Source organism: Amaranthus tricolor, chromosome 8 (assembly GCF_026212465.1).
Source record: "Amaranthus tricolor cultivar Red isolate AtriRed21 chromosome 8, ASM2621246v1, whole genome shotgun sequence".
Classification (NCBI taxonomy): Eukaryota; Viridiplantae; Streptophyta; class Magnoliopsida; order Caryophyllales; family Amaranthaceae; genus Amaranthus; species Amaranthus tricolor.
The window spans coordinates 31,147,855-31,162,311 of record NC_080054.1 but is presented as its reverse complement, the minus strand read 5'-3'; the positions used below and the strand labels follow the sequence as shown (position 1 = coordinate 31,162,311).

General features: G+C 35.4%; 2 protein-coding genes across 2 annotated transcripts; one reads left to right on the top strand and one right to left on the bottom strand.

The window, feature by feature from the left end:
- Positions 1-2,296: 2,296 nt before the first annotated feature.
- Positions 2,297-5,272, top strand: LOC130820616 (glycosyltransferase family 92 protein At1g27200-like). Its single transcript, XM_057686052.1, has one exon. It carries the CDS (start codon positions 3,091-3,093, stop codon positions 5,026-5,028), a length of 1,938 nt encoding a protein of 645 aa, XP_057542035.1. The 5' UTR covers positions 2,297-3,090; the 3' UTR covers positions 5,029-5,272.
- A 1,285-nt stretch (positions 5,273-6,557) lies between these two features.
- LOC130820617 (protein COFACTOR ASSEMBLY OF COMPLEX C SUBUNIT B CCB4, chloroplastic) lies at positions 6,558-13,719 on the bottom strand. The gene is made up of 8 exons (XM_057686054.1): positions 13,495-13,719; positions 13,245-13,414; positions 11,498-11,597; positions 11,285-11,358; positions 10,808-10,989; positions 10,642-10,712; positions 8,538-8,621; positions 6,558-6,881 (listed from the first exon to the last, which is right to left on the bottom strand). Exons 1-8 carry the CDS (start codon positions 13,627-13,629, stop codon positions 6,789-6,791), a joined length of 909 nt encoding a protein of 302 aa, XP_057542037.1. The 5' UTR covers positions 13,630-13,719; the 3' UTR covers positions 6,558-6,788.
- Between the last annotated feature and the right edge of the window lie 738 nt (positions 13,720-14,457).

Below are 14,457 nucleotides of genomic sequence, written 5' to 3'. Positions count from 1 at the left end.
ATTACTTTCTGTCTCCCGATCTGACTTGAGCGTCGGAGGAGTTTTCCGGGAAATCACCCCCCAGACAAGGCTAACGTTGTATTGCAGGATTTGAGGTCTCATCAGTGGAAGGATCATAAACATTTTCAGCATATTGATGGTTGTACCCGATTACACCTATCTCCAGGTATTTTAAATGTCTTTTGCACTTTCTCGTTTCATTACGGAAACAGGTTCACCTTCATTACACCCTTAGAGTTCGCTTGGATTAAGTGGTAAAACAAAGTTAATTAGATATAAGATTAAAAGAAATTAATTGTTAGAGAAGTAGAAAAATTGATTAAAAATAATAAAAAAATGGATAAAATAACAATTGGTTTTCCCTAAGGGAGAATGAGGGAATACTTTCCTCCTCTAAATGAAAGAAATCATCCTGCTTTTTATTTATTTTTTTAGTTTATCCTCATTCAATCTCTTTCACACGTATTTCAATTACTTCATTTGCACCCCAACTTACTTTTATTTCATTAGTTTGGTTTTTTTACCCCTTAAATTTTTGAAAATAATCAATGGTACCCCTGAGTTTTGGCATTTTATCAATGGTATCCCTAAGTTTTTTTTTATTATCAATGGTACCCTCGTATTATTGAGTTGTTTATAACAGTAACTTTTTAAAACTTTTTCCGTCCAAAATTGTTCAAAACCGTTAACTTTCTTTTATGTTTTGAATTGAAAAATAAAAGAAAAAGAAAAAAGTTAACAGTTTTGGATGAAAAAAGTTTTACAAAGGTTACGGCCGTAAAACGCTCAATAATACGAGGATACCATTAATAATAAAAAAAAGTTTAGGGACACCATTGATAGAGTACTAAAACTCATGAAATTGATAATTTCCCTAAATTTTTTCACTCAATCTAAGCGGGCGCTTATGGTAATTTTCTAACCTAGAACGACCCTCCCTATAACCTTGCTGTACACGCATTGTGCAACGAGCTATTTTTTTTACTAAAAGTCAATAGGGCTTAATATATCACTATTTTAATCCATTATATTCAAACTTAATGGGGCTAAATGTCTGAGTGGAATTGTAATTACTAATTCAGCTAGTCTCTTAAGAGACCGTATCTTTGAGAGACATATCTCAAGCCCAGCCCATTAAAGATTAATACCTACTTATCGTATTCTTAATGCCTACTTACATTATTCTTAATGCTTACTTACATTATTCTTAATGCTTACTTACTATATTCTTAATGCCTATTTTCAATATCTTAAATGTCTATTTACATTATTCTTAAGGCCTACTTATAATATTTTAAAAAATATATAATGGGTCAGCCTATTTTCAATATCTTAAATGCCTACTTATAATATTTTAAAAAACTAAAGAGGAGGTTAGTTACAAATTGGATGAGTGGAGGGAAGCTTTAGAAGGTAAAGAGTTGCGCATTAGTCGTACGAAGATCGAGTATTTGCGCTGTGACTTTAGTGGTACAACACCGGTTGAACCAGAGGTGTCCATTGATGAAGCAGTTGTTAAAAGTACAACCAAATACAAATATTTAAGATCGGTCATTCAAAGGGATGAGGAGATTGACGGAGATGTAAACCATCGTATACAAGCGAGTTGGCTCAAGTGGCGAGCAGCCACCGCGGTGCTATGTGATAGGAAATTCCCAAGCAAATTAAAAGGAAAATTCTACCGGGTGGCAATCAGACCTGCTCTGCTATATGGGACCGATTGTTGGCTTGTAAAGAAAATTTTTGAACATAAGATGAAAGTTATAGAAATGCGTATGCTGAGGTGAATGTTTGAGCACACATTGATGGATCGAACTAAGAACCACGAGTTTAGGGACAAACTAGGGGTAGCCCCTATTTCTTGAAAAATGCGCGAAAATAGATTGAGGTGATTTACACATGTGCAGAGAAATACTTTCGCCGCCCCGATGAGGAGGGTAGAAAGCATTATAGTAGAAGGTAAGAGGAGTCGAGAAAGACCCAGGAGAACTTGGGATGAACAAATAAGAGTTGACTTACATAAGTTAAACCTCTTTTAGGGCCTAACTAGGGATAAGGGTGGTTGGAAGCGCCATATCCATATTGTAGACTACTAATGTCCTCTTAGGTTACCTTTGGGTGTTCTTGTCATCTTGCTTCTCTCGTTTCTTTTATTATTAGTTTTGTATTCTTTTTGTTTTCTTCTGTAGTTGGTTCTACTTATTTATTTTATTTATATGCATTCAATTTATCTTTTCCGCGTTGCTACATCTTATTATTTTTCTCGAGCCGGAGACTCCTTTGATCGCGCTCTCCTTTATGGATATGAGTTGCCACCGTCCTTCCCTCCCCAAACCATGTCCATAGTTTTCGTATGAGCGGGATATACTGAATAGGATGATGATGATGATATAATAGGTCAGCCTAATTAAAAATGATTTCTTAAAGAGACTGTCTACTCACAAATTTGTGTTACTAATTACTACCATGGTAGTCTTAGCTAAGTCAAAATAGCCGGCTAGTCGGTAACTATCAAAATGTTATCAAATGAGAATTTAATATTGATTTATTATGTATTCACTCATTATTAATTTATATGAAAATATTCGTTTAGAGGAAGCTCGAATATTTAAAACCCACAAGGCATAGACGTAGAAAGGATTAAAAAGAGAGCCTAAGTTATTATTCTCTACAACTTTAAACCTTCAAAGTTAAAAGGTAAAACAATACTCTCCCCACAATACAATAAAATATTGGACCACCAATGATTCCAATTCCCATCATCCCACAACCAAGAAAAACGAGATGTTTTTATAGAGAACAGAGTACCCTATACTTAGCCTATTAGGCTATTCTTCCTCCCACAACCAGGCTGACAGACAGCAGCCTCAATAACGTGTCTCTCTCCTTTTTTTTCCCCTTTTTTCTTTCTCTCTCTAAAAAACTCCGACCCAAGAACCCATTAAACTTACTAGACTCGTTTGTCCACCTCCAGATCCACATAAACCTTCCTCTTAACTTCCTCCCTCCATTAATCCAGATCTCTTTCTCACTCTTCATACTCAAAATTTTCATACTAATCTTCCATTAATTAACTAACTGAATAGAAAAATGGATGTTACTGTTAGGAAGAGAAAACGGTTGCTTAAAACTTCTATATCTTTTACGCAATATTTCTCAAGTAGATATCTTATGCTCTGTTTTTGCTGCTTTCTTTGTGTAATATTCATATCCAGGGGGTTTAATTTCAGATATGGCCCATTTCGGCCCGCTCCAATTGGGCCAACCATTTTTTCTTCTTCTGCTAGTAAGTCGGTTCAGAATCTCTCTACTCAACAGAAAGTTGAGAGTGAGATTAGTGTTAGAAATAGTAATAGTAGCCGTAACAATAATTATAATGAAGAAAAAAATATTGTTGATGCTTTGTTCAGAGGGCTTAGATTAGAGAGCAGAGTTTTGTTTAGTGATCATGTATTGTTGATTCTATCAGATGAAGGAAAGTACTCAAGTGTGGAATTTGGAGAGAAAATTGACTGTGTTTACCATAAGGAATTAGATGGCAATTTGGTTGAAGATGGTACAGAGTACAGTGAAGAAACTGTAACCTATCCCATGTTGTCTGCCGATGATTATGGGGATGGAAGGTGGATAGTTCGATGTCCAACACCGCCTGAGAATTGCTCGGCAGCTGTAAGACTGCAAGGACGAGAAGAAACCGGGGAAGGAATTGAGTGGGAGGTTGGGAAGGTAGAGAATCAGACGGTTCAATCGTGGGATATGGTGGCTTATGATGCAGCTTTTGATGGTGAGGATGTAGCTGTTGTTTTTGTCAAGGGTTTGCAGCTCAAGTCGGATAGAGAATCCGACCCGAATTTGTTCAATTGTGTATTTAAGAAGGAAGGAGAGGATAATGCTTTTACCAGTAAGGCAATTACAGCAGTACAGGAAGTGATCAGATGCCCGTTACCCCCGGAATTGAAGGCAAATTCATGGAATGAGAAGGAAGTTCGAGTCACTGTCGAAACGATTTTGAAAGTGCCCGGAAGGTCCCAATTGAAAGGTTTTCGACCCCAACTTGTACCATCAATAGCAAAATTATATAAGAGCAGAAACAAGAACAATGATATGAGTAGGTCTAATCATAAATATAATCTCTGTGCTTGTACTATGGTTTGGAATCAAGCTGCATTTATTAGAGAGTGGGTTATGTATCATGCTTGGCTTGGAATCGAAAGGTGGCTTATTTATGATAATAATAGTGATGATGGATTGAAGGAGGTGATTAATGAGCTTAATGAGGAGAATTATAATGTGACTAGGCATGCTTGGCCTTGGGTTAAATCTCAGGAAGCCGGGTTCTCGCAATGTGTGTTGAGAAGTAGGGATCAGTGTAAATGGGTTGCATTCTTTGATGTTGATGAGTTTTTCTATTTCCCACCTCCAAAACCGAATTTAAACTCGAGCATTATCATTCATCCGGGGCCGGGTTCTCTTCAAACTCTAGTGAGTACGGTTTCAACTCGTTTGAGATCAGTGGGTGACATCCGTACAGACTGTCAAAATTTTGGACCTTCGGGGCTGAAGAAAAGTCCAGCAGAAGGACTTATATTGGGGTATACCTGCAGACTAAAAAGCCTCGAGAGGCATAAGTCAATAGTGAGACTCGAGGCTGTCGATGATAGTCTCATGAATCAAGTTCATCATTTCAAGCTAAAAAAGGAGTTTAGGAAGTTCAATTTCCGTCGTGCTGTGATAAACCACTACAAGTTTCAAGTTTGGGATGTTTTCAAAGCAAAATTTCATAGAAGGGTTTCAACTTATGTTGCTGATTGGCAAGAAAATCACAATGAAAGATCAAGAGATAGAGTACCTGGGTTAGGGACAGAAGCAATCGAGCCATCTGATTGGCGTCGGAGATTTTGTGAAGTGTGGGATACCAGGTTAAGAGACTTTGTTCTAGGAAACCTGGCTGATCGTAATACTGGATTGCTTCCTTGGCAAAGGTCACAGCTCAATGATGAGGTACCTGCAGCTCATCTACACTTGTAAAACATAAAACACACTTAATTCTTTTTACCTTTGTTTTATTGAAACCATATATATTGTGTATGTTTTGTAGAGAAGCCATAGATTAGTAAAAAAATTTTCTTAGACGAATTAAAGAGACAGAAATAAACCTTTTTTTTTTTTTGTTGTTTTCCTTCCTCATCTGCTCATGTATGTATTTTTTGGTTTACTGATATTAATTCTTATAGAGTCAGAGCCATATGGTTATCTGAGAAATATTCATTAATCTTATGAACTAAGCTGAGATTAGAAAATGTACGATTATGCATATACTACTCCCCTTTGTTGTTACGAAAGTACATTGACAAGGTGGAAGCTACTTAATAGGTTGGAACAATGGAATGATGATGTATGCAAATACTACAGCATAACAGTTTCCGTCTTGATATCCAACAGCACAAAACTTCAATGCTTTGTGGAACAGTTTTGCTAGATCAGTTGCAATTTGTGCAAAAAAAAAGTGTTAAGCTATCTAACAGTCACTTCCAATAATTCTTATACAAATATATCAGACATCTATATGAGAGCAAAATCAGTAATTGGAATATTAGTTGATCATTATAAATATCATGACAATTTCAGTGAGGAAACAAAAATAAGACCAGTGACTCTGTATTCTAGTTCTTGCTCGTTGACTAAGAGAATGCAGAACACTATGCTCTCAAAAACACTTTTAGTGCATCTATTAAATAGATCTACAAGACGATTAAACTCTATATGCCATTAGATTAGCGGGTTAAATTTAATCAGATGTGAAATGATATTTGTCCCTTTGACGCTTGACCTTTGTATACTCTTCGCACAAAAGCTTTCGGGACGAAGTGACTCAAACAAAGCAAAGCGAAGAGGTTCTTTAGCGTAGGCTAGTCAGTTTACTTGGAGTAGCTTTCCCACTGCCCTCCCAGTTGAAGTCATAAGGGAAGCAAGCCTCTCTAGTGAGAGTTCATATATTTACCGAAAATGGTAGTGAAAAAAGAATATTGGGCGAAGGTGTAAAATATATGAATCAGGTCCTTTGTTGCATCTTTTTACAACACCTGTGCTGCCTGAAATTGCAACATGGAATTCTTACCAACTTATTTCATGTTTGGAGAGGAAGAACAGTCTCGATAGAAAACCAAGGAAAGGGTTGGTTAAATGGTATTAAAATAGTGATAAAAGCAATGGTAACTATCATTGTTAGTATACACAAGAACAGAATATTTGCAGCTTCGACAAGAGGAGCGGTGAACAAAGTAGCTTCAATGGAATAGCAGCAAGTTTTCAAACGTGTTCATAAATGTGAAAGTGCCAATAAGTATACAGGTAAGACGGACAACTGAGCCATCCATGCGTTCAAGTCAAAAATTAATCTAATATCATTTTCAGGAATGACCAGCAACCTGAATTCATCTTCAGAGTATCAGGTTTAAACTCCTAAAGAAAATTGGCGTTATCCCTCTGTTAATTCTTTTATTGCACATTACACGATTATATCAATGCCTACATTAGTGTAAGGCTGAGATTTGAAGTTCCAGTAATAAAAATGTCCCTTTGTAAAGGATGGAACTGAATTTGATAGTTGATATTGATCTCTCTGATGAATTCATGTTAAAAATATAATTCTACCAGACAAAGTAATTTGAACATAGATTATGACATGCTACTTCACCATGAATTCGGGAAAATCAAATCAGAATCACCTTTCATACAAACTTCACCGACTCGCGTCTGTACAAATAAAGTAAACCCAAAGAATCACATTATAGACCTGCATCTTGTGTCGTTAGTTCGTTTTTCATCACTGACTTCGTCAACGTAGCATCCAATTTGTCACCAATCAATGATATCCATGCCTGTAACATGCAAGAGAGTTTGTTTGACTTGGAGTATTATAAAATCAAATTTTAGCTGGAATGAAATTAATGTCAATTTATCAACTACTACTGCAAGGGGCAAATAAAGAATCATTATACTGAATAATCACTTGTGCATAATTCTAAATGTGAGTTGGAAGGTGATAAAGAGTTAGGGAATATCAATCATCAAGTCAATTAAAAAACTATGGCATAAAAATAATATAGCCTCCAAAATTGTAACTGCTAGTTTGGACATGTGAAAGAGATACCAGAACTTTCAAGTTACCCATCCAAATACAGGAAAACCTTGTTTTATATAAACATTAATGTTCTGCAAAAATGTACATGGGGCTAAAAATTTATAAAACTTCGATTTCGCATTATAATGGACTATATTAAACTGACTCATTAAATCGGGTGCATGTTTCATAGATGTGAAGTTGCAAATGATGCTTGTAACAAATGGTCAATCTGAAACAACCTCTTATTTATCACTAACAAGGATAAGGTTGCACATATCCAACGGCAAATTCCACATAGTTAAGAACCAATTAGTGACATTGAAATAATGGAATGTTGTATAAAAATCATACAAAAGTTATTTCCACAAAATGTACAATAGGAGGCATCCTAAAATATAGATCTAACTAGAAAAGTAAAGCCAGAGAAGTTCAAAAAGAACTCATCATTATAACCATACTCAATATATCCCGCTCAATCAAGATCTGGGGAGGGTCTAAAGAGGATCGAAGGCGGCAAACCGTACCCTTATCATAGAGATAAGGAGGTTGCGGCTCGCTCGTGAAGATCTGCAAATGAAAACAAAAGACCCTGAACATGCCATAGGCACAACAAAGAGCAAGACAAGGAAATGCAAGACAAGTTTAGAATAGTTCATTTCACAATGAAGAACAAGTTTAGATTAGTTCATGCACATAATCTACAAAATCCACTCTCATATCACAGTTGTGCTGAAAATTATCATATCAACATCATAAAAAGGACTTTAGGTGGGGGAGCGAAAATTGTCAAAATTTTAGGTTATTTGAACATTTATGTAATGCGGATAGTGGGACCAATGGGTACATAAAATAAACCTTAATTTTATAGGGGAGTCGTCGTTGAGCCTTGTCATATTGTAGCTTACTAGCTTTGCCCCTGTCTCATACTATCATATAATTCCTCTGTCCCTCTAAGCTTGCTTTAAATGTCATTTTGGTCCGCTCGACTGAATTCCCTACATTTCCTTTTTGAGGCATGGCGTCTCACACTCTCTCCTATTCTCATCCAGAAACTCAACCTTTCTATCAATCTCTTATTCTCTTCCACGCATTTTCTTGTTTATTTGTCTTGCTCTCACACTAACCATTCCTTTTCCTTGATAAAAACCCCTATGAAATTTATACTAAGCTCAAGAGGATTGTTGAGTATGAGAATATCAATCCATACCACCACTTTAGTAATGATTCTTCCAATTGTTTCTTCCCAATTTGTGTCGAGCCATTTGCAAACATCACAATGGAATGATTTTGCAATTTGCAAGTTTGTCGAATTCAAAACTTCACCATTCACACTGATGCTCACTCAGATCCAAAAGTAAAAACACATACAAGAACCTTTTTAAACATTACACTTGAAAACTTAAGCATTGACCTGGTCAGCCGTGGAAAACCCCCTTATGGTATCACCACCTATAACTGCAATTCCCTTGTCACCGATCGGTTGCAGGATGACGGCCTGTTCAACAGAAACTGTCAGAAGGGATGTTTTCTCTAAAACTGATGTTTGAATATGAACTAACAATCCATAATCACTGCTCTTCTCAATGTATCAATGCCAATTTAAAAACAACATGATTTTAAGGTAAATATTAGCTTCAACATATGTCCAACATAAATGAATGGAACAATATTAATGACAAATTTTAACAACCTAAATGGAACAATAAGGTAAATAGCAGGCATGCTGAAAAACTGTCCACTACTTGGCCACATGTTCACCAATCAGCAACTAACGAACTCCTTAGTGCTATTTCCTTGTATAGTGCATGTTAGGAATAAGTATTGGCTAAAGGACTTATTGCTGATATGTCTAGACCAGTGCCCCTGAATATAGGTTTTTGTGCTCGAAAGCCAAATTCACAACCACTATGATTCTCTCCCCCCGCCCCCCCCACCCCCACACAAAATTCTGCTCTTTTTTACTCAATGGTAGCCAAATAAAAGAGTATATTTGTTTCAATGGTAGCCCTATATATAATTTAGATTAACCAATGGTAGCATAAAACTAATTGTTGACATGATTAAACAATATAATCATAAAGAATACACTAAATTAACTAAGCACCTGATCTTTACTTAATTACCCCACATAACCATATAGTAGTATTTTTTGTTGTCAATTTCTGGCTTCACATCACTACTAAAATGTTTTGACATTTTTTTATTTTCTGTTGTGTGGAATGAAGTGCACTGTGGCGCTTGGCATAAATGCCCCATGGAAGAGAGAACATCCCTTTGGAACACAAGGTAAATTGCTGGTCTAGAAATAAACCAATGAGTCCCCTTACATATTCAAAGCTTTTGAGATTGTTTGCTATTATTTTAGCAAGGGACAAATACTAACGTCTACCGAAAGAGCGAGATATGTTAACCAGAATTTTGACCTGTGTAGCTATGCCATTATTGTTTTCTCATGAAGTAAAAATAGTTAAAAGAATGCTAAGTTGAAAAGTTGCATTTCAATTTCAAATTTTGTTGTAATGCATTCCTGTACTCTTGACCATTGTTATATCATTAGCCGATTATATTCTTGTCAAACAGCATTTACAATAGCTTTATGTTACTGGTGGTCCATTTACAAGATCACAAGAATAACATTAGTATAAGCATATTTTTTTGGCTACCATTGAGAAAAGACAAAATCTTAGACTACCATTCAGAATTTCTCAAATAGAGAAGAATGCTTTATGTGAATCATTCAAATCAAAGATATTTGGGAAATAAGTAGTTTTGCTTTTTTGGTAAGTACGCTTCAATTCATTCAAATCCAGCCATGTGTTGCAACTGGGTTCGAAGACCTAGGGGGCACCAATTAATGGACGAAATTTCGGCAAAGTTTCATTTGTAAAATTAACAACTCTTTTACCCTTACTTGCTAAAATTTTAAATACGACATACCATAAAAGAAAATGAACAAAATAAATCAACTGACCTAATTAAAAAAATAAGACAAAATAAATTAATAAGACAAAATTACTAAAATGAGGGAGTATTTATCATCAAAAGACTTTAGTATTAATTTTACACTTTTACTCTTACTAATAGAAAAGTCTACTTTGAATTTTTTTTTTTTAAATGCCTAGGGGCACGTGACCCCGTGGGCTCTAAGGTAGCTCCGCCACTGGCTTTAAGGATATTATAGAAAGAAGCTGCTAATGTGAATCATACGATACCAACATCAAGTGAAAGAGGTTATATGAAAGTCAGACTTCCTCAAAGAAATTTTGTAAATGCATGGTTTTCAATCAAGCTTACTTCCTTAAAGAATTTTTTTTTTATGCATCATACGATAAAAACTGTCCTGAACTTTTTTATAACCCTGGAGGATTCTTGTTACACATAAACTGAATCTTCTATAAGAGCTATTGGACACTCTAAGGAAGTAATGATTAAAAGTTTACAACTGACATACAGCAACAAATCGCAATGACTATATAATTAAACACATTATAATTAACTACAAAGACATTACATACCTGTGTATTGAGTGGCAAAAATGGCAGCTCAGACTTTCCTGGGTACAGAGACAAGTTTGCCAGATAGCTCTCTGCAGACACATGTAACAACTTTCAATCATAATTTATTCCTTCTCAAACTCGAAGCTACTAAGACTAGAAGTAATAGTCAGTTTAGTTATCATACGTGCATTGGATTTCATAATCCCCTTATAAAGTGTGCCCTGAATCAATTTGGTTGCATCCACAGTCTCCGCTTCACCACCTATAGAAGATTCAGCGGCCACACCCATTTGGCAGATACAACTGTCTTCATATACAATGACCATGGATCTGCAGCACGTGACAGCTGAGAGAGATTGCCAGAACCTAAAAGAAGTGCATTACCACTGAGTACCAAACTAAGGATATAATATCAGAATTCAGAGCTATAATCAACAAACTACAGTAACAAGAGTTATTCTGTCTATATATGTTATATACCACTGTCATCGAGTTGATTGCACAGGAGGGAAGTATTAGAGATATTTCTTACAACATCTAAGGTCTCTAGATACGGCGAAACGTTCTTTTGACATACACGTCACAGGAAGATAAAGGGATCGAAGGCTCTCAAAAGAGAAATGGAATGAGATTATCTTAAAAATTACATTAGATAGAGTACCATTTCAACTCTGTAACAACAAAATCAGGGAGGTTATGAGAAATCCGGCAACATTCCACACCTTTAGGATCCACCTAAAATGGAAAGAAAGCGATGGACATATTTTTATGTGCAATCCAGATGATGTAAACAAATAGTTAGTTCCAAGAGAACATCAGAAAAAAGGTATGATAGAAACGAACAAGAATTATTATTTGAAAAGAAAATGTGAACCTTAGAGATAGACTTGGGTCGAATCGACAGCCATACAAGACCACTTAAGATATTTGTAACAGCCAATCCAAGAGCCAAAAGATCAGCCCTCGATTGCGAACTGCAAAAAAAAAAAAGAGAACATTCTGATTTCCATAAGAATCAAATACGAACACATTTCATAAGAATCATATGCAAACATATCCTACAAGGCTACAACTCCAGATAGATTTTTAAAAAGAAGGTAATATATTTGTAGGAGACATAACAAGTACCCTAGTGCATTCAGAAGGCTGCCCCCACCTGACTCACAAATGGGAAAAATGTATTTGAAAAATCTATTATAGAAGTAAATTAGAAATACAGCAGTTGCCTTATAAGAAATTGAGACCTTGAGTGGATTAGAACTTAGAATGTGATAATCATACTGATCAAATGGCCATTTCTAAATGTCAATCAATTCAAACGTGAGTTGTTCAGTCTGGGATGCATTAGAAAAAGGAAAACCAAAAATGCCATCATGCTTGCAAACTAAACATCTACCTAGCACTTGAGGTAGAAATAATAGACAGCTAACAAACTTGGTGGTTGGAAGTTTTTTAAGCTAAACATCACCAGATTGTTACTATCTCTAAATCTTCATTAGGTCCTTCCAAATATTTTCTCAGCCTAAAAGACGGATAAAGGTTGTTCCACATATTCAGCGAGATCTTCTTCACAACCGCTCTCCAGATTCAAGACTTATGGTCATTCTAAAAAGTGATTTCAGAATTTCATCCCTCTGCTTCATCAACTTAGTTTTCTGCTCTTGACTTTTCATTTTGCTAATTATTCCACATACTTAAAAAAAATCATACGTTCTTTTGTTTGACTTCTTCCTTCTTCATTGAAACCAGAAAAAATGTTGTGCATAGGCCATATAGAAGCATATTGTTTCATGCGTTTAGCCTTTGTAATACACCTCCTTTTTGGCTGCATGAATTCTTCCTTACTAGCCAATTAAATATCCACAACAAACAAGTTCAATTTCCTGACCTAGTACATTTCATAACCTATTACTTACAGATGGTACCAGTATCATCTATTTACTTTGCAATTTCTGCAAAATGTGATTCATTATCAAATAATATAAATTAGACTGCATTTGAAGCAAACTTCAATACATATCCTCAGAATTATCTCAGTTAAAATTAGTAGTGTTAATAAGAATACTTCATATATCTTATCAGTTATCAGGGTAAGCATTAAGTATGCGAATCCTGATTTTTTGCATATTCAGCAGTAATGCTTATCCATCTCACAAATTCACCGTTACACAATATACACATGCATTTATCAATAACTTCAAATTAGACATCATTTGCAGCAAAATTCCATACATATTCTCAGGTAAAATTAGTAACAGCAATAACAAGAAGACAACATCCAGCTATAAACAATCACAATTTAAAAATTATAGAGAAAAGAACCAAACACATCAAATTCAACGAAATCAAGAAATTGCACAATTTTGAAAATAAACAAACCTACTAGCATCGGCAACAGGATTTATTCATGCATATTGAATCACAAACTCTTTCAACCATCACCTACCTGTAATGCCTGATCGGATTTATTCATGCAATTATTAAATAACCAAAATCAGATAACATTTGCAGCAAACCTATCATCAGATAACCAAAACACATCAACTCAACCAGTAGAGCACCGACACGACAACATCAAACAGCGAAATCAAAATTTTTCCAATAAAAAAAAAAAAAAAAACCTGCTAGCATCTGCAACAGGAGCAATACCGGAAACAGCACGATTAAAGAGAACAGCGATTAGAGAAAAACCGCCAATATAAATAGGCAAGCTTCGAGCAACATCGTCATTGTTAGAGACCCAATCAGCGACGAAATTCCTCTTCGGTTTAGGGCCTTTGTATCCTTCCGACTACAATTCATAAGGATGGAAGCGAATTTAGGTCGAAAGTTTAGAGAGAGAGAAAAAGAGAGAAGAGAGAAAGTGGTCACCTGAATATAGTTGGAAATGGAAGCTTTGGTGATGAAGGGCGGGAAAGTAGGAGTTAGAGATCGAAGGTTTCGAGTAGGTTGTTTGAGAGTGTGCCAAAAAGGATGATGCATAACAATGAGTGTTCCCCTTTCCATTGTTATATGGAGTAGTGGAGTACTTTAGTTGCGCTCCTTCGTGTATACTTTATTCGTTTTGTGAATACGTTGCTAAGTTGCTAGACGGCGGGTTCGGCACATATGCAACTAATAACTTGGGATGTAATAGCCTACTTTGGGAGTTCAATTTGAAGTTTGATTTTTTGTTAAATTAAATTAAATTAAACTCTAAAAAAATAAAATTTAAAGTACAGATAAAAAGTAAGGATAAAATAATAAAACTTAAAATACAGATTAAAAGTAAGGATAAAAACAAAACTCTGAAAAAATTAAATTAATAATAGTAAAAGTAAGGATGAAAAAATAAAAACTTAAATTGTTGATTAAATATTTATTTTTGCATGTAAGAGGGCTGAGCTCATACTTTAATTTGATTTGGACTTTTGATTTTCAGTCTTTATTAGGCTCAAATCTAATTTGAACCAATTGTAACTCCCTTGCCTCATCGGAACGTCGATGACTGCTCATGATACTGTACACTGACCATACAAACCAAATAGCGCATATTGGCCTCATTCGTGCAGACTCAGGATAATTTTATAGGAGGCCACCAATTATAAGATCGCTCCCTACCAAGCACGATAAAGTGTGAAGTTCTTATAAATGAGTTCTCTTGAAAAGAAGATGCACCTTGTTAACATAAATTGTTAATCAATCATTTTAAAGGTCAACCCGGTGCAAGCTTAATAATTGTGGGGTTTCAAGCGGCTCCTCATTCACTATTACTCCCTTTATCACTCAAAAAAAATACAATTTGACTCGAAAAGATTTCATATATTCAAGAAAAATTGCTTTTTTAGAGGGATA

Bases quoted from the DNA above. Each gene is read 5' to 3' on its own strand.
- LOC130820616 (XM_057686052.1), top strand. From the start codon at position 3,091: ATGGATGTTACTGTTAGGAAGAGAAAACGGTTGCTTAAAACTTCTATA.
- LOC130820617 (XM_057686054.1), bottom strand. From the start codon at position 13,629: ATGGAAAGGGGAACACTCATTGTTATGCATCATCCTTTTTGGCACACT. The intron at 13,415-13,494 runs GTGACCACTTTC...TATGAATTGTAG, and splicing joins CCATTTCCAACTATATTCAG to TCGGAAGGATACAAAGGCCC. The intron at 8,622-10,641 runs GTATGTAATGTC...TCTGTTGAACAG, and splicing joins TTTTGCCACTCAATACACAG to GCCGTCATCCTGCAACCGAT.